The following is a 24591-nucleotide window of genomic DNA, read 5'->3' on the forward strand; positions in this document are numbered from 1 at the left end:
GAGTGGGAAAGAGCAGGAGAAAGCGTGCGGGAGAGAGAAGGATGTCTGATAAACAGATGTTGCACTCGCTAAAAGAACAAAAACAAGAATCCTCACAGGGGGTAACACTCAGTGACCTCTGAAATGTCAAAGTGCAACATGAGGGCTGTATATTTACCAAGACTTTGCGCCCTGATTTGGTGAAGAAAGCAAATAGGGAGTGGAAGATGCTCTCTCTGTCCTGGGGGATGGTGCACGGTGTCGGGTTCCTGTGAGGGGTGCAGTTCCCTCGGCCGTCGGCCACCTGAAATGTGAAGAATTTAGGTCAAATCATATCCAGTGAACATAAATTAAGACATAAGCAAAACCGAGTTGAGTTAAAACAGGACATGTTGCATGGAGCAGGAGTTTTGTCATGTTTATGTTGCAAAGACAAGTTAGGATTTGGGTTTGACAACAAAAATGTTGACACAAGTACTTTTGTCACCTAAACTTGCCCAATCCTATTATTGTTATGAGGGCTCACAGGAAGTTCTCCCGAAACAAGAGGCTGGTACCCCTCCCAGACAGATTTCCCATATGGAGTGATTTAGTGGTGTCTGGTTTACAGCCCACCCCCATGGGAACACTTCCCCTCTACCCTCTCCTCGGTCCAACCTGAATCTCTGGAGGTGGAAATCTCCTCTGGCCTTCCTCATTGTCTGCTCTGTCGCCACCCAGCATGTCTAAGCTTTTATTGTCGCGCTTTCGCATGTCCTGTGTTTCTGCTGCCTTCACTGGTGTGAAGATTCATAGGCTGCACTAACTTTATCCTGGCGCGATCCCTCACGAGAACAGAGTTTTCACAGTAAATAATGAAGATTGAGGGAGTTTGCGAAGAAAAACTAGAACATATGGCACAACAGTCAGGAACCTGTATGTCATGTCTGAATAAACACGGGTCTGCATAAAATGTAAGAATATCTGACTATAAAATATAAGTGTGCAAATGTCCAGTGTGCCACAGACTAGACAGCGTTTATGATGTGTGGTTCCAGGCTGGGATGGTACAGGCAGTAGCCAGCTCTGCAGGTGTCCCATTCCCGTTTCGTGCAAGCTGTCTGATCCCCTGAAAGTGATTCCAGATGGGTTCAAGTAGGGTGGGATACAGTCAACCCCATCTGCCCATTCACAGTAAATATAATTATAAAAAAAAAATATATAAACAGCTTGAGCTCCCCCGCAATCTACCTATATGAAAGGAGCAATGCAAAGGTTAAGTAAACATTTAAACCCAGCGGGAGTATTGTGTTTCTTTATCTAAATGCAAAATGCTGTGAAACAAAATGGTTTGCCAGCTTCAGAAGCAACATCAACACTTTCGCTTAAATTTTCACTGGCCCAGGGGTGCCTCACACTAAGCAAATTGCCCATGCCATGACAAAAAGCCCACGGTTTAGCAGCTTTCTGTAATAAAAATGTCCTCTGAGGTGGATACAGGCTGCTGTGCCATGAAGAGAAGCAAGACCGACAGGCTTAAGCTGGATAAATGAGCTAAAAATGTGGCGGCCTGCAGGTGATTAATAATAAATAATGATTTGGCTGGATAAATAATGTAGATAGACTGCTGTTGGCATCCACCTGTGTTTCAATGATGTGGAACATGTCAGCTCCGTTGCCAGCCAGCCGGTTAGGTATCCTGATGTCCACAGTGGAGCCAGGCAGCCTGCTGGGCCCCTTGTTTATGGCCTGGAACCACATCAAACAGAGACGGGGAAAGATGGACACAAAGGAAAAGAGGAGTGAATATATATAGAGATACATGTAAAAAATACTGAATATGCTCTGTGCTGGCTGTACCTGGAAAGTGAGATTGAGAGGCTGAAAGTTGCACTCCATCTCTTCCAACTGGACGAAGCGCGAGGCATCGATGGAGTTTCCGTAAACAAAGGAGCTTGGCATCACCACACTGACAACAGCCAGAGTGTTCAGAAGAGAAAAAGAAGACGATGCAGTAACATAAAAAAACTCTTTATTGAAATGGCCACGGAAATAATATTTTAAAAAAAGAGCTTCATAATAATCTCTGGCTTCAATCACATTATTAGCTGGACAGCAGTTTTCTTGAGATATGAGTCAGACGTTTCCAGCTTTGCTCTGAAGCCTCCCATCTCATTAAACACCAGCACACACAGCAGCCTTATCAGATGTCAGACTTCTGGCGGATTTGGGCTGTTTTACATCTCTTTCCCTTCTCTGTGAAGCAGAGCTATGATAGAGCATTCAGAGATAAGGCTTTTCAAGTTGACATGCTCCATACTGACAAAAGCACGCCCTCTTCTCCAGAGAGCCAACAGATGGGAAACCAGTTCCAGTCTCCCTTTGAGCCGTATAACCTCAGACAGCTTTAAGTGTATATAACAGTAAATTCACTTGTGTTCATGTTTGTCATGTTCTTACCCAGTAATAGTCGTGTCGGTCTCGTGGACCAGAGGGATGGACAGATCCAAACTGTTGTCAGAGAGTTTGTGCTCAGGATTGGCGCTACAACAAACAAGGAACAATAAAGTTATTTGGTCATTTTTTTAAACAGTTCAGGATTAAATTCTACAAATAAACACCCATGAAAAACGTATTTACTCTACTATTGTCAGGTATGCACTGAAATGTTAAACTCTTAATAATTACCTTTTTGCTTGAACTAAGAACTGCAGTGTGTCATTTATCCCAGAAAGCTGACTCGTGTCAAAAATCACTGCAAAATGATACTGAAGAGAAAAAAAAAACAGAATAAACCAGAATGTCACAACCAGATGCTGCAGTTCGTTCTCCATGCAAAAATGCAGTCACCATGAGGTTTCTACACACCAATGCATTGTGCTTAATTTGAGATGACAACACCTCTAAAAATGGTATGTATACTGCATGCAGTTTTGACATTGTGCGATTAGTTTAATCTTGGTTTGAGCTACCTTAGTCTGTGCTCTCATGAAGGGAAATCCCACGCTGCATTTGAGGAAGTCCAAATCAACAAGTCCACAGGAAATGCCCTTCTCTTCCTGCAAAAAGACAAGATAGACAGAGAGTAAGAGGAGGAGATAAACACAGACAGAGTGGGTGACACTCATGGAGACACAAGACTCAAAGAGGAAAACAAGACTGTGACAGGGGACAATCAGTTCTGATAAGTTAACAGGAAGAAATAATTAGCGATGTATTCGGATTGGTAAAATACATGCAAAGATCATAGATAATTTACTACATATACATGGCAAAAAGCAACAGTAAGACCTCTACTGCAGATTTAAAAACACACACACACACACACACACCTGCCAACATTTACAGTAAGATCAAAGTTTATTGTTAGAAACTGATTTCTGTAAGTAAAAGAATAGGTTCTCCTTTCTTATCGAAGCTCTAAATTAAGTTAAACGAAGAATGTCCAAAGCGGTGATGGTGCACACACACATCTTAGCGGGTGGGTAATTGGACAACCTCCAGGCTGTGTGTTTGGAAGCTTGTCTAAACAATATAGAGCTTCACCGGCTGTGCTGTGTAAACACTCGGGCCTTGACCCTATGAGGAGTAAGAATTCTTTTAGCGAGAGTTCACTGAGAGGCTGATGGCTGAGCTTGTGAGCTGGGAGCATGAAAGAGGGAAGAGATACTACAAGACTTCAATGATAAAAAAAAAAAGAGACAGACTAGCACTGCTGGACCATAGAGTGGGGGGTTTAAGGTAAGCCATACAAAACGTCTGCATGCAGGGCGCTGCTGTCGAGTATGAGCCTGTGTTTATAACATGTTTCCAAAGTGATAAAGAAAATGGCCATGACAGTTGACAGCCTCTGCTCCTCTGACATATTTAAAGGTAGACATCCATCCACGAATCATCCACTGTCCCATTCCCCTTATTCAGCAAATTCCTAGTGTAAGTCCTGGGCGTGGCCGTGGCCTCTGTCTTCATTAAGTCACCTTAAATAAGCGAAGCTGCACTTTACATGGAGGCTAGGGCGAGCCCTGGGGGATGGGTGGGGACCCCAGCACAACTGGCAATGATGGAATTTCCTCTATTTCCTGTATTCCTCCGTGCTGCTGTGCAAACACAGTGTGTCCAAAGGGGCTGTGCAGGATTGGGGAAGTCAGCCTGTTTCCCCATCATCCACCTGGCAGCCCTTGAGAGGGAGCAGAGCACTCAGACATATGGCGCGTTGTGCCTCCATGGGGAGAAGAGCGACAAAAGTCATTTTGCTGAGCACTTCTTCACTTTCTTTCTCTTGTCTTACTCTGTCAGGAACAAATACATGCAGGGATTCTCACAAATGGCGGGCCCATTAGATATCACCAGGATTGTTTACCCTGCTTTAGTGTCAGCTGAAGCATCTAGTAGTACGTCAGTGTGGATGACAACACACAGGAGGCCCGTTTGCTTGTTCTGTATGTCTCTTTGTGTCTCTGACCACTTCAGTATTTGTACATTTGGCTTCCGTCTACCTTTTTCAAGTCATTGCCTACTTTATACACAGGCTAGAAGGCTAGAGTAAGATGTACCTTTGAATTTCATAACATGTGCAAGGCTGCACATCATGGCCAAGAAAATCAGCCATTCGTATTTTCTTAGGTTTGAAGGTCCACTGAAATTCACAACTTCACACATTTCTCAGTTGGATTCCCAACTTCTGGGCTTTTCACCACGGCACTCATTTCTTTCAGCTGTTAAATCACCAGAAATCAGCAGTGGAGGAACTATTCAGACCCTTTACTTAAGTAAAAGTAGTAATACCACACAATAATAATACTCCATACAAGTAAAAGTCCTGCATTCAAAATGTAGTGAAAGTACAAAAGTATATCAGCAAAATATACTGAACTCATTGGCCACTTTCAGAGTGGCATACTGTATATTTATTTAGATTAGCAGGTACGTTTTGTGTTTAAAATCTGCAAAGTAACTGACTACAGCTTTCAGATAAATGTAGTGGAGTAGGAGTATAACCCATTGCCAGAAATACAACGGCACAAAACATCTGCCACAGCTCCGCCCTTTAAGAAAAAAAGACAACTCAAACATTTAAGAGATAACAAAAAAAAAGGAAAACACAGAAGCCGGTGCAGCAGTCTCTTGGGAGTGAAGGCAAGGCTTCTGAATCCAATTCACCTCCACAGCTTTCTGACAGCTTGTGTTGCAAGAACAACAGACAGATAACACACCCCGCTCTTAAATATGAGGGGAGTGCAAGTTCACGCTTCGCTCACTGGAGAAAAAGCCTCAGGGGAGGATTGGGAGCTGACCTTAACTTTGCGAAAAGGGCTCACATCTTCACCTTGGACTCCCGTAGCAATTAGAAGCGACTCAAAGAGCATACAGCAGTAAATCTGCTCGTGGCTGCTTTGTATTCTTTCATACTGTGCACTTCCTGTTCCCTTTGTGCAGCAGGCCACCCTGACTTATCAGGTTCCTGAACAAATTGAGGCTCTGCGGCTGCTGGTAACCTGATGCTTAATGAGTTCATTAGATTAGCCATGAAACTCAAACGGATACACTGTTTTTCTAATATTGGCCTGCAGCATGTATTCTATTTGAATTCAATTTCAGCTTTGTTGGGGGAGTTTAAATCATGTCACAGGTTGTGCACTTTACACAGATGGTCTTATCCATTAGAAGGGTGCAAAAACCCAGCTGGAAGATAAACATTCAATCCATTATGAGGGGAAAAGCATTCATGATGGATGCTGTCCCCTCTAGCATCTGAAAAGCTCGCTGGCTCGTGTTGGAGCACTCCATCCGACGTGGCGTCTCTCTCAGCCGTGCGCGGACCTGCTGGACCTCTTTGCAACAAGTGAGCCAACACACGTGAGCAGAGAGAGAGGCGGCTGATGTGAAATCCATCTACATGCAGCGTGGTGTCGAGGAAAATCTCTCAGGTTTAATGTGGGATGGCAGTGGGTAGATATGTCTTTAACAGTGACAGAATGCTGAAATCGTTTTCTGTTGGGGGTCAAAGAGTGCAGAGGAACCGACCTGATCAATATCTCCATGAATTATCCTCACTTTACATACTTGTATTTAGTGATTAAATATGGCCCTTTGAGAGATGTTTTGTCATGAGTTATACGATTTGAACGGTACATAAGTCAAGCTTGTGGATATATATGAAGTATGTGTGTTCTGCTTTGTTCTCGTGCACACGGCTCATATGTTGTTGACACGGTGTGTCAGCCTTGAATAAGTCAGAGAAGCGTGTGACAGGTCAGCCAGAGGAGCTGACCTATGAGATGAGACAGCTGCTGCTGCTGCTGCTGCTGCTGGGGCTCTCCTGCTCTTCATCCTTTCATCTGCAGGGCTGCCTACATAGCTCAGGCAAAGTTTATCTGTCCCCTTTTTGTATGCTTCTCTGCTGCACTCCTGACATTTAATCAGTATTTTTAAAAAAAGTATCTTATAGAAAATGTACATCTCAGTTGAAAACGAATGACATTCGGCTGCGACACGTGTGTAAAATCTGGCTCTCTGTATCATTCACTCTGGGTTTACCCACATCCTTTGAACCAAACAGCCAAATACATTTCAGAAATAAACATACTGCATTTGAGTAAACAAACAGAAGATGCTTCAAGAGTGACAGGAACAACAGACCTTCTGCCAGAAGTTGATGTAGAAAACCTCTCTGGAGAAGTTGAAGTAGATGTTGGTGTCGTAGGCGTCATCCCCGGCGTTGGAGATGGTCAGGTTCAAAGAGACGTTTTTCACTCCTCCGAGGGCCAAATGGGGTATGCTGTGCAACCTGATGGGAACATAAAGTAAACAATGCATTTCAGAGAATAAATAATCTTCTTATAACAGCTGTGGAGTGTCACGGGGGGAGCAGTGAGCAAAGATTTATATCAACAAGGAATTGACATTTGTTTATTTAATTTTATTTATTTATTTTTACTTTAAAATGTAAGTAAACAAAGAGGTGTGCCCTTAAAATAGAGTATTTGTGTGTAGTAAAATTGAGAATATGTGCAAAAGGCGACTACTGCTTACTACGACAGACATATACAGTCCCCTCCAATTTATTGGAACGGAAAGACAAATTCCTTTTTGTTGTTCACTGAAGACATTTGGGTTTAAGATCAAAAGATTAGTATGAGACAAGAGTTCAGAATTTCAGGTATTTCCTGGTTTTCACATCTAGATGTGTTAAACAACTCAGGACATATCACCCTTTGTTTGAACCCACCCATTTTTCAAGTGAGCAAAACTATTGGAACATGTGACTGACAGATGTTACTTGTAGCCCAGGTGTTGCCTTTTAGGTTGATTGTCCAAACATTAAATAGCTCTGCATGACTAGTCTAAGTTTTCATCCTTGGTTCAAACCTATAAGGACTGCATTTCCTGTTAAAGAGGATAAACCAACATGAAGACCAGAGAGCTGTCTATGGGAGAAAAGCAAGCTGAGAAAAAGGAAAATCGACCAGAGCCATTGGACAAACATTGGGCATAGTAAGCACAACAATTTGGAATATCCTGAAAAAGAAAGAAACAACTGGTGTACTGAGCAACAGACGTCGAACAGGTCGGCCAAGGAAAACAACAGTAGTTGATGACAGAAATATCGTGAGAGCTGTGAAGAAAACCCCCCAAAACATCAGTAAGTGACATCACCAACGACCTCCACAGTGCAGGGTGAAGGTATCACAATCCACTGTTGGAAGAAGACTCAGAGAGCAGAAATATAGAGGCCACACCACAAGATGCAAACCACTCATCAGCAGGAAGAATCGGAAGGCATTCTGGAACAGGCTCATTAATATTTATTGATGATGGTAGCAGCAGAAGGAAGTCAGAAGTGGACAGAAACATTTTGTCTGCCAATTTACACAGAAATACATTGAAACTAATGGGGAGGAAGTTTATCATGCAGCAGGACAATGACCCAAAGCACACTGCCAACAAAACAAAGGACTTCATCAGGGGAAAAAAGTGGAAGTTTTCAGACTGGCCAAGTCAATCACCTGACCTTAACCCAATAGAGCATGCATTTCAACTCCTTAAGAGGAGACTGAAGGGAGAAACACCCTGAAACAAACAAGAACTGAAAGAAGCTGCAGTAAAAGCCTGGAATAGCATCACAAATGAAGAATGCAACAGTTTGGTGATGTCGATGGGTCACAGGCTTGAAGCAATTATTGCAAGCAAGGGTTATGCCACCAAATATTAAATGTTATTTACTTTTAAGATAATTTGTTCCTTTACTTTTGCTCACCTAAGAATGCTGTGGTCTAATACAAACGGTGATATGTCCTGAGTTGTTTAACACATCTAGATGTGAACACCAGGAAATAAAAGATGAAATTCTGAACTCTTGTCTCATACTCATCTTTTGATCTTAAACCAAAATGTCTTCAGTGAACAACAAATGAATTTGTCTTACCATTCCAATACTTTCGGAGGGGACTGTACTCAGTAAATGTACAGAAAGCAAAAGATCCACAATAAAAAGAAAGGGAACTCCCTAAGTATGGAAAAACATATGGATATCCTCCAAGCATGCGTCATGGTTCCACTACCCACACCCACATGGCCTATGACGTCAGCTTGCTTCCTCAGTACTGAAGAAAAAGGCCAAGATAGAAAGTGAGTCTAAACTATTAAGTTGAAGGTTTTTACCCAGAGAGCAACAGCTTCCCATGAAGCCTCAGGTCTGCAGCACAGTCATCTGACAGGCAGTTCTTCTCAAACCAAGTCTGGAGAGGAAACAGTAAAGTACACAGTTAATATGACCTCATGCTGTCCATGCACGACACACACTGACTCTATGTTCAGACTAGGGGGCAGTATTGTGTTGTTGTTGGAGCTGTCCGGTAGATTTTTATCCAGGAAGGCCCAAATCTTTACTCTATCTGATCCCTCTTTTAATCAGTCAGAGTACAGCCTTTGGTTTACGGCTAAATCATGAAAGGAAACTTAAGTCAAGCGGTAAAGTTTGATGTAAAGATGATGAGTTTAAGATACATGGAATCTGTAAGCGCTGAAAGACGCAAATCCCTCCGCTTTTCAAGAAGTGCAGACAGTGGGGAAACACATGTGGGGCAGGTTAGAGGTGGTTGCAAAGAAAATAAATGAATCAGTCTTTTTGGATTCCACTCAAGAAAAGCTAACACAGACAATAATAAGCTGGAAATTAACACCAAATCATTATAACCTCAATTTGAGCTATTTCCTTCATTCCTTCTGCGGAAAGACTTGACTTTGTTCTTTATAATCAATGGAGGACATGAATGAAACCAGAATCTGAATTAGTTGAAAATAACGGAGTGATCATCCATTAATTCATAAATATATCAAAAATAAGACTGAAATATGGCAATAACCATGGTCTTGTGATGCTCATTTTGTTGCTCAGAATAATAAATGATGTGCTTGATTTGGAAATGGCTAAAATATGTGTCTCACAATGGTTTCTTATCTCTTTAATGCAACTACTAACAACGTATTCTCCACATAATTACTGTATCAGATTTTATTGCAGATAAAGAAGAATATGACTGGTCAGGGTAAATTTTGAATAATCTGTACACACTTTGTTTGTTATTATATTACCATCTGGTAATTTCCTTTCACCACACAAAATCAGGTATTGAACAGCCCTGAATGCTTTGACACCTTAACTTTAGAGGATTTCTACTTACATATATTTCAACAATATTAATCACAAAAACCACATAATTTCATACCAATTCCGATGTGTTTCAGTGTTTTACCTCATTCCTCGCTGCGATCTTGTTTCCTTTCCCCCATCGCAGCACCGGAGTGAGCGCGGGCAGGTCTCGCTCCTGGTGTCCTGTAAGCATGTGCTTGCCCAGGCTGTAAGCCACCTCGAATGTGATTGCTGTGAACACGTCCTTCACATCTTTCTGTTGAGAGCACAAAACGACAAGGCTATTGCAAAGAAATTGTCCTGCCATAGACACAAAGCTGTTAAAACTATTTAACCTAAAAAAAAGTCATGTAACAGTCTGGGTGATTATGGTAATTCAACATCTTTCTCCAATTGACGCCTGGCGCAAAGATTGATTACACTGCAGATTACTGGAAGATCTTACAGTCTGGATATGATTTTATCACTGTGCCAAAGATCCACAGGGAATGCAGATGTAAGTATGCGAAGGGACCACAAAATCATCAGAACTGGTTTAACTGGACGAGTGACACAACTCTCTCATCAGTCACCATTTCTTATTTTTGTTATTTTGCTGAAAGTAATAAAAGCTGGGCCACTAAGTTCTTAGCAAAAGCGAACACGTGGATCTATTTTTTAACCTTGCTGGCACGGCCTCTGAGAGATATCTTTGAGTTTCTGGCGGCTCCATCTAAGACCACAAAAGAAGTGCTTGATTTGGCATCAGGTTTGGAAACAATACAGACATAATGAAAACAGAGAGCTAAATGTGATCAAATCCCATATCTTCATTAGATGACAGAGCTGAAAGACGTACATGGGAAAAGCAGATACTGATGTCTCTTTTTAATCTCTTCTGCCCATTACAGCTACACTCTCGCTCTTTGAAGGCGGCTTGGCGGGTCTGGCTCTGGTCTTTGTGTGTAAAAGCCGCAGCAGAAACACACACAAGCTCCATGGGCAACCTGTGTCCCTTTGCCCAACTGATGTCTACCAACATGGAGCCAAACCCACAATGTAAACACAAAGGGCTTCCATGGTCACTTAGGCCACTCGTTCTTTTGCACTTTCTCTCTTTTGTTCGTTATCGTTGCATTTTCCAGTGTCCACCCACCCATCCTCTTTCCTCAGGCAGGCACAGAGCCAGGCTGGGCTTTGAACACTTTAGGCATCTCTAGCGGAGAACCCACCCAACTCATCAACAGCAAGAGAGTTATAGCAGGAAAGAGCAAACGCCAGTGCAGGACATGAACAGACAAAAACAGAAGATTCGGGGGTCATTTGGGAAATGGTGCTGCACACAGATAAACCCATGACCTTGCTGATAATGATTTCGTTATTTAGTTGAAAATAGGGCTGTAAATCACATCAATCTTCATTATCAATTGATCTGCCTAATTTTTTTGATTAATCAATTAGTCATTTCATTAATAAAAAAGTACAGATCCCAAGCTGACATCTTAAATTTTATCAACTTATCGCGTCAGCTCTAATTGAGAGTGACAACATTAAATGGCCACTGCCACAGCAGAACTGGTCAATAATGAGGCTGAGTAACACATGAGGTCGACCTCACATCCATCACTGGACTACAGTTCATGCCTCATTGGCCTTATAGAGACGGTGTTGTTCTAGTAGTATGTCGGCTCAGCTGGGAGGTAACATGACACAATGTTGTAGTCAGTGCTGGACTAGCAGTGGCCATTAAAGCAGAATGCTTCAAATGGCCCCTGTCCCTTAGCCTCTGAGTGAACTGACCCCTGGGAGTTGACTGCTCGGGTCTCCAGCTCTAAACTCCCACCGCTTATCTCACATGTTCACAAGCCACAGGAGAACAGGGGGGACATAATGACTTGAAGTTAAATGTGGTGTTTTTGCAAAATCTCATGCTTAAACAGTGACTTTTATGCATAAGTAAATAGGCATAGTGTATCCATTAAATTAGTGCTCTGTGGAGGGATTTCCGCATCTGTTTTAACAGACCATCTATTATTGCGCACATACAAGATCCCTTTCTTCTTGAAACACAGGACCACAGACTGCCAACTCTCTAAAGACTCCCAAGACTTACAGCAAACTCATATTAGGAGTGCCGGAGGCCATTCAGTAACACTTGGCCGAAGCCTTTATTATGCCTTTTTCAATGCTGCCAATTGCCCCACCCGAGTCTACGCCCCTGGCCTCATCACCTACTCCCTCCTGATCCTGCTTTTAATTCCTGTATTTATGGAACAGAGGAGTTCCTGAGCTCCAGCTGACAAGGGCACAGGCTAGTGTTAACTGCCTGCTACCTATAATTTTATGGAAAGGAACCCAAGAACTGTTCCTTACGTGCTGGTGAAGTCAGCTCACACTGTTTTAACCTTTACTCAAACATAGAGGCCGCAGGGGTTGGTTCCTGGTCTCAGATCAGATAAAGCAGTTCTGAGCTTTATGTTATTTAAAGACCATTACAATGAAAGGGGAAATATGAGACATGTTTATATCCATTTAATACAGAAGAAAGAAGAAAAAAAAACATTCTTCCTCTTACAAATGAAAATTTGAACTCATTAGCAATAAAATGCACCCTTGATACAGCCCCACTTGGTCTGGTATGACCAGTAGCTTCTGGTAGCTAAAGTCAGCTAATGTTAGCAAACTATAAATAACTGACATCACTGAGTTAGTTTGCTGATTTTTTGACTCTTTTCAACTTATTACACTATGTAACACTATGTTTAAGCATGTCACAGATAAACACTGCACTGTTTTTATCATGAACGTATCAAAACAAGAAGTTAACACACCATATCGGAGACAAGCTTATCATTTCCTGCTCTGCGTCTCATTCCGTTTAGTTTTTGTTAAGTCTCTACGGATGGTGTCTTGAAGGCAACTGACCGAAAAATGAAGAGGAATTAAATGTGCCATTACTTGTCACACAGTCTCACAATTTTTACTTTCAAATTTGCGTCGTGGCATAAGTTTTTTGTTAACATCTCTGATGTAATGAGTTAAAATAGGCCTGTTGTTGTGCTCACTGATGGTTGTTTCCACCGTGTGGAGAGTCAATCGATCAATCAGAGCTTTGTAGGCGGGACTGGCAATGCGGATGTCATCTTCCTACATCTTCTTGATAGTTACCTAGCTTGTTGGTCGGCTTACAGAAATAACACTCCAAATCTATTTCTTTGATACTTGTGAGAACTGTTAACTGCTCTTAGCTTCCATGTTCACTGAAAATGACGTCAGCAAGATGGATAGATTGGATACTTTTAAAGTGAAGAAAAATTAAAAAATCCTGGTTAATGATTCTTTCAGCCCCATTCATCAAGTAAGGGGTGTGTATTCTGTCTGGCACACTGTCTGTTTTGATACTGCAACTGGGGGAGTGCCCATGTACACATTTTAACAAGATGAAGGATTTTTTACACTATCCTTAGAGAGGGAAATACTGCCAATATAAAGGTACATTTACTCTACAGTGACCTAAAGGTAGTCTGAACCAAACTCATCATCCCATGGACAAAATTACTTATTATTGGTTCCAGTCATACTGTAGAGATGCCAGGAACTTCTGCTACCTTCCAGCAGTTCCCACCATACTTTAGAAACTATACATTATCAAAATATAGGATGAGCAACCTGCATGTTATGACACACAATCTCTCCTCCCTGTATACATATTCATATAGTTAACTCACTTCATGGGAGACTCTGCAAGACACTGCATGTTTAGAAAGAAAACAACTGCTAATTAAACCTTCACCTACAACACCCTCCTCTCTGTGGAACAAGGTCTGTGCCAATATATTATTTCAGTGTTAATGTTCACACTCAGGATCCATTTATTTGGGACAGCAGAGCATAACTCCCACCTTTACCAACCATTGTTTCCCCGTCTTTCCCACAAATCCATTCTTTAATGCTTCAGGTTTGTTTTTTGATCACAAACACTGCTACTGTCTGAATTAATCTGACTTAGTTGAACATATTTTATAGATTTCACCCTGAACTCTAGTTGAGCTGTACTCGAGCTATACTCGATAGTGTTGCAAGCTCTGGTTCTCACATGTTAATCTGATCAACAAGATGGCAACCCACCAAGCTGCCCCTTCATGCTCACAGAGCAGCTCCACCACAGTGGGTGCGGGGAGGATGACGTCAAGCTGCAAAAGGCTCTGATCCTCAGTTTAAACGCCTCACGCTTGGCTGAAACACACAAGAGCTCCTCTCTCAGCCAAACCATCCCCTCAAAAGCATATAGCTTAAGCCTGGTCATGGGAAGTCTTTATTAACCGGCGAGCGAAACGCACAAACAACACTCCATTTTAGGACAATAAATGTTTGGATGACTTGCAGGTTGAGGCCATTTTTATTCAAGGGCTAAACGCCAGGGAATCTTAGATTAAACGGAAAAAAGCTTTTTAGTTAAGTGAAGAAAGGATTCAGCATGTCAAAGGTTAGGGTTATGTGTGTATACTGAGACACAAGAAGACAGTATACACAAGAAGACAACTTGAAATTGAAAGTATTTACAGTAATGTCTGAAGCATATGGAAGTCATGCACTTAAGCAGCTTATCTCGGCTTGTCCTTGAAAAAAGTGTAAAAGCAAGACAATTTCTGAAGTTTTTAATGTGTAACTCTCTGCCAGATTGACTACAGGTCAAACTATAGCAGCTGCTCAGCTCAGAATAGGTTTGCAGATGTCAGCTGAGTAGGAGTAGGAAAGAGTGCCATCGAATTAGCTAGAAACCTTTTTGGAGGAGTCATGTATGGACAGCATCATGCTGTCTGTAAAAACGATCATCATCCTCCTAAATCTTTCTGCTCACACGTGTCATGGAAGAAGGATCAGAGTCTGCCGCTGCTTTGTCACCATAGCTTCTTAAAACGACAAAAATGCAATCTCTGATCTTAAACCAGAAAACAAATCCCATGGCTCATATTTTATTTAACAGAATTATTTTTGGTTTGATCCCCTCCTATTTGATTTATCTGCTTCACTCATATCTAACACCCACCCTTTACATCCTGCTAAAATCCCCCAAGGAGCAGCTCCTCAGTTCAGACGGCTGTTGCCTTGCGGATTTTGTTTGTTATTTTTGTGAAAAACTTCCTCCAAGGACATTGTCAAGGATTTCTTAGTGAGTGCAGCTTCCTCCAAACCTGGTGATTTTGTACTGTTTTGTTCTTTATGTGCTTTTCCTCTTGTTTTGTTAATTTAACTATGCCTCGATGTCTCAGTTCCTGCGCACATCATTGTGCCTTCATTGGCTTGTCATTTCAAATGATGTGTTTTTCTCACTCTTGTAGTTGTTGTTATTGATTTTTGTGTTAATTTACGTGTCTATTGTTATGTTTATGGTGTTATTAGTGTTATTAGTATTAATGGATGTTTTGGACATTTGGGGGCAGCAAAACAAACTGCAAGCCCATCACTGACATATTGTCACCTTACAAAGTTGATGCTGAGAATGTGTTAGCAAACTGTTGCTTTTTTACACATCCAGCAGACACGGAGAACATTAGCATTCATGTGGAGTTGTGTTTCAGTCCTCTATTCACTCTCATTTTAGCTCTATTTTGGTCTCCTGGGGAAAGTATCTGCCTCTTTAGCTGCTAAATGTTCCACTAAGTTCACTAGCAAGCTGCTAACTTTGTCTGTTAGTTGTTTTGGCGCTGGGAATGTAGCATACATTGGTTTATCAGCTTTTTCACAGAAAACAGCTGCTGCAAACTACACGGATGAGACCAAGCGGCAACCTCTGAGGCTAAAAATGAAGCTGGCACTGAAGTGCCAAAAACTGTAGTCCACCTGCAGCTGGCTCCAAAAGCGAGTCAATCCCCATCGAGCCCCATGTTAAAATACTGAACTTTACAGCAGAGACAAACAGCCAGGTACAAAAAACGGTTTTTGTACAGTCTGTGGATGAGACCTAAGAGAGCCATCTGAAGCACTACAGGTGTAAAATCAAAACAATGAGCTGAAAGATGCTAAAACAATGCCAAAACTGCACACAAGGAAATATCTACCTCTTGAAATGCTCCACTATGTTCACCGACTATAATAATTTCACCTGTCTGCTTTTTGGTGCTGGGCTGGAAACTCGATACAAAAATTCAGGTGATAATTCTCATCACTACGTCACATCGTTCTCACATTATCATTATCATAGATTGTTATTGTAAAGAAACATTGCTTTAACCAAGATGTCATGTCTGAAACTATGACATGAATCAGTGTAACCATGTTCCTAATGGCCAGCCTGAATTATAACAAAAAAAGTACTTGTGTTTTAATACCCTCAGCCTGTCCAAAAGAAAATCATTCTGAAAATGCCAGACTAACAGTCATACAAAATGTATGCTGTATGCCTCTGAAAACTGAGCTGTGTTTACTCCAACCACTGGAAAATATGTCAACCGGTCTGGTGTTAGTAGTAGAGGCGGTGATTCTCAGATGTCTGTCCAGCTTCAGGCACCACCCTGATAAATCCCACACTGCAATTCCACAACCTGTTGCACATAAAAACACACTGCACCCAGAAACAAATCGAACTGACAGAGCATTTCAAACTACAGTACAGCGGGATTCAGAGTTTACTGTACATTGCATATAGTACAAAAAAGCAACTATGTTATTATTACTGAAAGATACTCCAAGGATAGTTTTACTTACTAAGCTAATTTACTTAGAAATGAAAACAAATGTGTGGAGTTACAGGGTTGTACACTCATGGTAACTGGGAGTAAATAGTGCTTTCAGTAAACAGTGGAGTGGCCTTGCCTACAGTAAACTTTTACACAAAGAAATCAAATAACCCCTTCTGACTGACATTTGAAAAACTTCCACATGGAGTTTGAATCTAGAATATTTTCTCAGAACTTACCCTCTCCATTACTCATTCATTCCCTCCCTCCATTTTAAATCATTCCTGTCTCATGTCTCCTCCTTCATTTACGAGGATCATCGGTCATTGCTATTGCTTGATCAAATAGTCCTTAATTGAAAATTTCTTTTAATTTCAACCCTTCCTTGACCATCACCATCCAAAAAAGGGCTGCTGTTTCTGTGACAACATAAATCAAACAAATTTCAACCTTTAGCAAGACTGAGTGCTGCTAGATAAGGCGGTGTGTTGTAATGTCTCCCATGAGCAAATATGTATTTCCTGGCTAACACAGAGGCGCACCAACACTTAACTTACAGGAAACGTATACCATCTGTACTGTCATGCATGAGACCGTGTCACAAATAAACACCAATGAACGCCACGTTGCTCAGCATGCACACAGGGACATTCATTTGCAGACATTTGTATGAGCATATTCAAAATCCTTGTCTCACACAACAACTTTCCTCTGAAGCACACAAACAAAAACACATACACCTCTTTGCCTCAGACGTTCAGTAAAATGACTCTGCTCAATAAAGATCCCAGTGGTGCAGATAAGATGATATACATCTCTTACGCCCATGAGGATTTGAGTGTATTGAATTTATTGCTTTTTAAAACAATGTTCACGCAAACCCAAATTACAGGAAACTTTAACGGTTCTCGCATGCATCATGAAGAAGGCATTCAACATTTGACCCTTAGACAGTTAAAACCACAGCTGGGATTTATAAAAGAGGAGGGAAAGGTGCCTCACTCCCCCCAGTGGAAATTGGCAAATGGCTGAGGTTTTGTGCTCAAACATACCAAATTTATAAGCGTGTTATTTTTACTACATTCTCTCAACAACAACTTAATTTAGTGCTAATGCTAACTATAGCTTATATTAGTGTAATATCTTGATCTGAAATCCAGCCAGCCACCTAAAAATACACAGATGAGTTCCCTCATATTTCAGTTCCTCCTAACGCAACTCCCACACCGTGATATTCTCACCGCATTATTTGTTTCTGTGCTACTTTCAGTATCATTACTACATCGCATTTGAGATTATCAGGAGGCTTTTCATCAACAACAGCAGCAGAACTGAAGGTAAATTAGTCTAAGAGGTTCTCTATTATAGCCTCTTTATACAGCAAATTCTCCCATCATCATCATGTCTATCTACCTTTAACCTCCCTCTGAAGCCCTCGCTGATCTCTACTGAATCCTGACTGACGAGTGTGGAGTCACCACAAGGACACATGCACAAAAAAAAGAGAAGAATCCAGATGAGGTCCTTTTAAGGTAGCAGCTTTGGCTCTTGAGATCTGGGAATCACATAGAAACAAGGTGGCTTTAGTCACCACTTAAATCTGTATTATGTTTTAGGCAATAATGGGAATACTATTAATAATAAGAATAAACAGAAGAAGATGAAGAATGCTTCTAGCCAATTGAGATAATAGCTGTGTCACTCCTTTGTTCACTCGTTCACTTTTCCCAACATAATAAACAATTATTTTTTGGCGTCGTTGACAGTACAGTGTCACATACCTGTAATTTACACATCTATCGAATGCAAAACTTTACCTTGTGTGACTTTTAGACAAAAAGTAGTTAACATGCTATACACACACCACTTTTCTGTTTCATTGTCAGTTTCATTGTCAGGTTCAAACACAGACAATGTTTTACTGGGTTTTACTCTTAAGCTCATCTCACTAAAGGATCAGAATTCTATTTCTCAATTTTGTTGCGGTTTAGAAAGAACAACTATCATATGAAGACTTCCTGTCTTTCGGAGATTAACTTTCTGATTAACCTTTTTTGTGCATAAACAGGAAGCTTCTGCACTCTTGCAATTTATTGGAAAAGCACATTTTGCAAAACAATGTAGTTCACAGTTTCTGGGTTTTGCATCATGATATGATTGTTACAAACAATACTACATTTATTCAAAATTGCCATTTCACTCTATTTAAAAACCACCTGCTGATAGATGAGATAACAGCAGGGAGGAGCAGCTCAAAATGTGCAGTTTTAAAAATGGAATTCAGCGTGTTTGAGTCTGTTCATCCTGGTGATAGAGGAGGTCTCCAGATGCTTCCTGCAGCTGATTTCATCACTGTGCACACAATCTGAGGGCATTTTTACTTCATTGTTATTGTTGGAGCCATTGTATTTATACAAAGCCCCGATAAAACGGCAGAACGCAAACACACATTTGAAAAGTCCACCTGATGAGGGCAGGTTACAGTCTCTGCCGGAAATAAACAAATTGTCTTGTGTATATATTTGTACCACTTCCTTTGTGGCGGATCTTGCCGGTTTATATAGGAAGCAGAATCTGATGTTGACGCCACAGGAATATACACTAATAATAACAATTGGGTCAAGTTATGGGAAATGATAATGGGGTCACGTCCAGGTTGTTAAGGAAGTGTCATGTAGATGCCAAGTGATGAAGAAATGACCCGGGTGTGGTGAAGTAAAGCCCCCATCACAGGCAGCGCTTATGACATCCTGATTTAACACGCACACACGTTCACACTGAACACCCGTACTCATACATGCTTCCTCTGCAGTGGACGTGGGAAACATGGCAAGAGAAACTCTTTCATTGTGGTCACACTTGGCCACCCATTACGTTGCCTTGTGGTGGCATCATGTGGCAGCAAAGCAGCCAAAAGACTGCAGAAACACTTCGCCCAGTATGCTTAGAGGCCAAAACCAACAAATCATTGAATCTGCCCAACCTTTGGTCGGCCTTGATATGAGTAACAACGATGGATTTCCTATGGCAACAACACAGAGCGGGTCTAATGAGCCGCCATTGCAAAAGTAATACCTCACTTACATCTGTAATGCACATGCGTAAGAGGAACTTCATGACAAATGTGACTTGTTTTACTGCACCAAAAGTCTGTCGGTTGTGCCCTCCCTAAACAAGCCTGGAGAAGAATAGTCCAGCGTTCCCTCTGGCATGACCATGTAGGGAAATCCTGACCAAAATATTACTCTGAGCTAAAATTAACCTGAATCAATCTTTTTTAGGATCCAGTAAATGCTGTTAACACTAATACTTGCAGACAAAGCATTCAGCTGAACTTATTTAAATGACAGTGTCTATGACATTTTCCACTTGATTTATAATCGCAGTGCACTGCTTGAGTATATATATATATTTATTTATTTTTTAAAACATTTTTTTCATTATATTCTTTATAAATAGGTGCTTGACTTGCTGCCATGTGTAATAGAGCACAGCTGGACCTGATTAACTTCCTGCTATATACTTTCATTGTATCAAGACTCTTGGCCTGAGGTAAATGAAACCAGGGGACCAGCATCAAGGGAATTGCACGTTTCTGTTGAACTGTAAAGAGGCAAACAAAGCAGGCAGTGTGGCAGTGGCACGGCTCTCGGTTTCCACGTGCCAGACAGTGGTGAGGCTCTGGGACCTTGTCTCACTGGAGTTTCTTGGGGATGCAGCGGCAGGAACTCCCGCCTTGCCTTACTCTCTGGGGTATCCTGTTTGTCTCTGGAGAGCAGGCTGAGGTCAAACAGTAAGTGTAAATGATTTTTCACATTTGTTTTGACTTCTTTGGAGGAACAGATTAGTGGATTTCACTGCATAACACAGCTCAAACACTATCAGGTCTCAAGAAGGGTTGAATCAAGGGCAACTGCATTTGGTTGAAGATATCTGAAGATGTTTTGCCTCTTATCCAAGAGGGTTCTTCAGTTCTTATTGACTTACTAGGTTAAGTTATTAATCACAGAAAAGTGTAGTACACCGTCTGTCAGTTACTTGCAATTTCTGAAAACCATACTTCCTGTCTGGCATTATATCCATTAAGGTAAAGCAACTAGAAAAATACCTTTAAAAACAATTTGACCGAATTCTTACAGAAGTGGAAATTCGGTGGTCAGTATCAATGAGCAATCTCCAGAGAATCTCCATCACTAGTGACTGCTACAAACAATGCAAAATGTCAGAACATTTTGGAAAAAAGGCACATCAAATTTTTCAAAGCCTAAGTTGATATATTCAAATATTTTCTTTTGTCGGACCAATGGTCCAAAACCCAAAGGTATTCTGTTTAAACGATTACTAAATGGTCAAGGTCATGATTTTTGAATGGCTGTTATGCAATTATCGTCTTGTCTTTCAAAAAAAATTCTTTTAATTTACTAGGCTAGATGCTCAGGTTGCAGCCTAACAGTGTTCGATGCTGCAGAGGAGTTCCTGTTTACAGTATGAATGTCACCACAACGTCTCGCTAGTCACTTCCATCCGTCATCAGCAGAACGGTCCCTCGAGGAATGGTCAAGAATTTTGTATGGGTGGCACGGTGGTGCAGTGGTCGCCTCACAGCAAGAAGGTCGTGGGTTCAAACCCCGGTTGCCCCGGCCTTTCTGTGTGGAGTTTGCATGTTCCCCCCGTGTCTGCCTGGGTTCTCTCCGGGTGCTCCGGCTTCGTCCCACCATCCAAAGACATGCGGGCTAGGTTAATTGGTGACCCTAAATTGTCCTTAGGTGTGAGCGTGAGTGGTTGTTTGTCTATGTTTGGCCCTGCGATGGACTGGCGACCTGTCCAGGGTGTACCCTGCCTTTTGCCCAATGCCAGCTGGGATAGGCCCCCCGATAGGCCCCCCGATAGGCCCCCCGCGACCCTGTACGCAGGATAAGCGGTTGACGATGGATAGATGGAGAATTTTGTATAAGTAAAGCCGACATGGACCTGGATAAGAAGCAGCAGCACACAAACCTCCAATAACATATATTTATTCTCTAACTTCTAAAGATGCAGTTTATGTTCATGGGCTTTGTCTAACAACATATAGCCTGTGAAAGATGGATCTGTCCACTAAATCTATACAAATGACATATGAATGAGGTACAGTGTGATGCTAACGAGCAGATAGCCAGTCAGGTTAAAACGTTATCTCCTTTCATTTGAATTTACCGAGATAATTATACAGAGGACCTGTTTCCTTCTGTAACTTCACAGACCATCATCAGTCATTCAACCCAGGCTGAAAATCTCATGCATTGTACTGCTCAAATCCACCATGTCTTTCCATTCAGCAATAAGAGGCTGGTGATAGCCTCAGTGCATTTAGCCTTGACAGATACATGTTCTTCCTGCAAATGCCCCAATAACAGCAACAGTCATCAGAATAAAGTGTGACGGACCCTTTAAATACTCTGCAGGTGCCAAGCAAATGTTAGGGGGGCGTAAAATATAGGGCACATACTCAATGGAATATAGGCCAGAGGAAAGAGGGGTGGGGGAGTGAGCAGGATACTTTACAAGCTAAATTAAACAGACAACTGTTACAGGCAGGGCTTTAACTGCCTATTTTAGCTCTTCCTTGGAGACTGCGATGCATCTACAAAGCTACACAATACTTATGACCACAAATGGAACTGGCTCTTGGCATGATTTCAAGGTTCACGTCACGTACACTACACTGCTGTGCTGGAGTAAAAACATGTATGTTTCAATGGGTACATTGCCAAATATGTAAACACGCCACGAGACGTGATCACAGAAGAAGTGCAGAACAGTTAACAAAGGAATACTTAAAACGTGTTCACGAACACAAGCAATAAATCACAGCAGAGTGAGTAGTCAAAGCCAGAAATAGCACTTTACACAATGAATATAATGACCTCTTCATATTTTATATTATGACATACCAGTAGTACATCACAATGTAATGTTGACATTACATTGTTGCACTTTAAATCTATGGACACTGATGTCTCCACTTAATAGCATGCATGCATAAAAAAATATAGAACATGATCTGCATACTTTTTATTACATATGCGTTTTGTTTCTCTGACCGGAAGCTTCCTGCTTGATCTGATACCTACATCTGTAAAAGGGTGCACAATAAAGTTTGTTTGAGTGGCGCTGCCGTGATATATTTTTTGGCATTTCGCCCACCCCTACTTCCCATTCCTCCAACTACTACAGTATAGTGTGTACCTTTTCATACCCACCCTACATAAGATAAGTAGAATACAGTAATTAAATATGTATGTTGTCAGTTACCTTTCTCATAAATATTTGCACTGCTCCAATTTTCTGTCCAGTTTTAATTGCTGAGACGTCCAGTTGAATAACATTCAAAACTCCAGCTAATTCAAGTGCTGTGGCTGGCACAGTAAGTTAAGATCCTACCTGACCACAGTAGAATACCATGCTAATTGTCCAAATTCCTTAATACAATGCATACAAGTGAAGAATTTTGGCTTGAAGTTGGTGGTTGTAAAATTACTAATTTCCAGCTCACGCACAGCACCTCTGCATCTGAACCCTAATAATTTATCAGTCATCACTGCTAGGAACTGTTTTTCCCTTCCTACATGTGAGGTATAACTGAAGTAAAAGCCTGCATAGAGCTTTTTCTTGCTAAAAATAACCAAACAAAGACCATCTGGAGGGCTGGTATGCTGTTAGTCGGTGCCAATGAAAACATGTTTAAAATGATCAACATGAAAGACTTGCATAATTTCAGGAGGAATTACTCTTGAAAAAAAGTTGGAGACTGAACTAATTGGCTTCTGTACTCTGTGCTCTCTGAATAACTTCTGTTATGCCCTTGTGTTCTCAACATTACATGATTTACTGAGTTGCTGCTCCAGCGTTTTACTTGATTTCAGATGGTGAAAACTGAGCATGTCTGTTTCAGTCCTGTTGCTGCATGTACATTATGCAGAGCAAATACAACTTTAACAGTGCCTTATTAAGTTTAGCTGTTAACCGAGGTCCTTTAAAAGTGTTTATATAATTTAGATAGTCCACAAACGGGGTCAACAGATGGTCAGTGGACTTACAAACGTGAGAGTGGCTCAGAATAGCACATGGCCTGCTTCCAGAGGCCCTCATGCATCAGGGCTTGAGCAATCAACCCTGACGTGAGGGTTTTCCATCAGCAGCGCCAGCATGCATTTCCAGTTGACACAACAGCAGCCCAAGATCCTGCTGTGACGCTAGCCTCAGTCCGGCGTTTTCACTGTATGTTTTAGCTGAGAGACGGATGGGGCGGGGGTGCACAATTGCTTGAGGATGAAGTCGGGCAACCAGCTGGTTTCTATTAGCATACCTCTTCTGGGGAATGGGAGGACTGGCTCATGTGGGCAGACACATGAGGAAGATGCGATTGGTCAAGCAGACTAGACCCTGTCTCAGAGCGGAGCCAGATCACCTCTGATTATGGTGATTCTTCAGCTCTTCTCTCAACTTTAGGACAAAGTATAATGATGAAGACTCATGACACATGACAGTTATCATGCTGGGTCATAATCTTTGTCCCCTTTACTTTTCATACATCTCTAAGGCCATTCATCCTGTAAACAGTTTGGTATGGTGGTAATTTGGGCACCACACCTTCACCGTCCTGTGTGGCTTTTCAGCTTTTGGTAACTCTCTAGCAATCCCACCTCTGCTTTTTGCTGCGGAGCAGGTGGAATTTGTAGCCACATATAGCAAAAAATAATAATCCACACAGCTGGAGTGTCAACCATACTGCACTCAACATCTCAGTCAAGCCAATCCAAATACTCCTACAGACAAAAGATGTAATGTTATGTGCATGAGGTCACCTCAAAAGACACTTGTCATCTATAACCTTAAATATATTAAAGAAATGAGTATTAAAGAAATAGCTTGACATTTTGGAAAATACGCTTACTTCACTTTTTTGGCTAAGATTTTGATCAGAAGATCAATACCATTCAGTGTTTCAGAATAATTTGAAGCTGGAGCCAAGAGATGGTTAACATAACAGGTCACTTAGCATAAAGACTGGAAACAGGGGAAACAACTTCCATGGCTTTGTTCAAAAGTTTTAAAAAAAATCTACCAGCACCTTTAAAGGTCACTAATCTCCTTTGCTTAATCCATACAAAATCTGAAATAAAAAACGACAAGTGTAGTATTAATTTCCTGGAGTCTGCAACTTGTTGTTTTTACATTTCAGTTTTTGTGCGGATTAAGAGAAGGAGATGTTTATATAGTGACCTTTAAAGGTGCTGGTCAAAAAATGCCAGCTGTTTCTTTACAGTTTTAGTATGGATA

The 24591-nt window shown here is 41.4% G+C and overlaps 1 protein-coding gene across 1 annotated transcript in view; it reads right to left on the reverse strand.

Moving 5' to 3' along the window:
* itga9 (integrin, alpha 9) overlaps positions 1-24591 on the reverse strand; it is a 50537-nt gene that overhangs the window by 8288 nt on the left and 17658 nt on the right. The window contains exons 16-24 of the mRNA XM_046070879.1: positions 9714-9866; positions 8620-8696; positions 6598-6745; positions 2931-3017; positions 2647-2726; positions 2419-2502; positions 1819-1927; positions 1600-1707; positions 158-283 (exon numbers count right to left, since the gene is read on the reverse strand). Of these exons, the coding sequence (XP_045926835.1) occupies positions 158-283; positions 1600-1707; positions 1819-1927; positions 2419-2502; positions 2647-2726; positions 2931-3017; positions 6598-6745; positions 8620-8696; positions 9714-9866 (972 nt within the window). The remainder of the gene's footprint in view (positions 1-157; positions 284-1599; positions 1708-1818; positions 1928-2418; positions 2503-2646; positions 2727-2930; positions 3018-6597; positions 6746-8619; positions 8697-9713; positions 9867-24591) is intronic.

This window comes from Micropterus dolomieu, linkage group LG15 (genome assembly GCF_021292245.1).
Source record: "Micropterus dolomieu isolate WLL.071019.BEF.003 ecotype Adirondacks linkage group LG15, ASM2129224v1, whole genome shotgun sequence".
In the NCBI taxonomy this organism is placed as follows: domain Eukaryota; kingdom Metazoa; phylum Chordata; class Actinopteri; order Centrarchiformes; family Centrarchidae; genus Micropterus; species Micropterus dolomieu.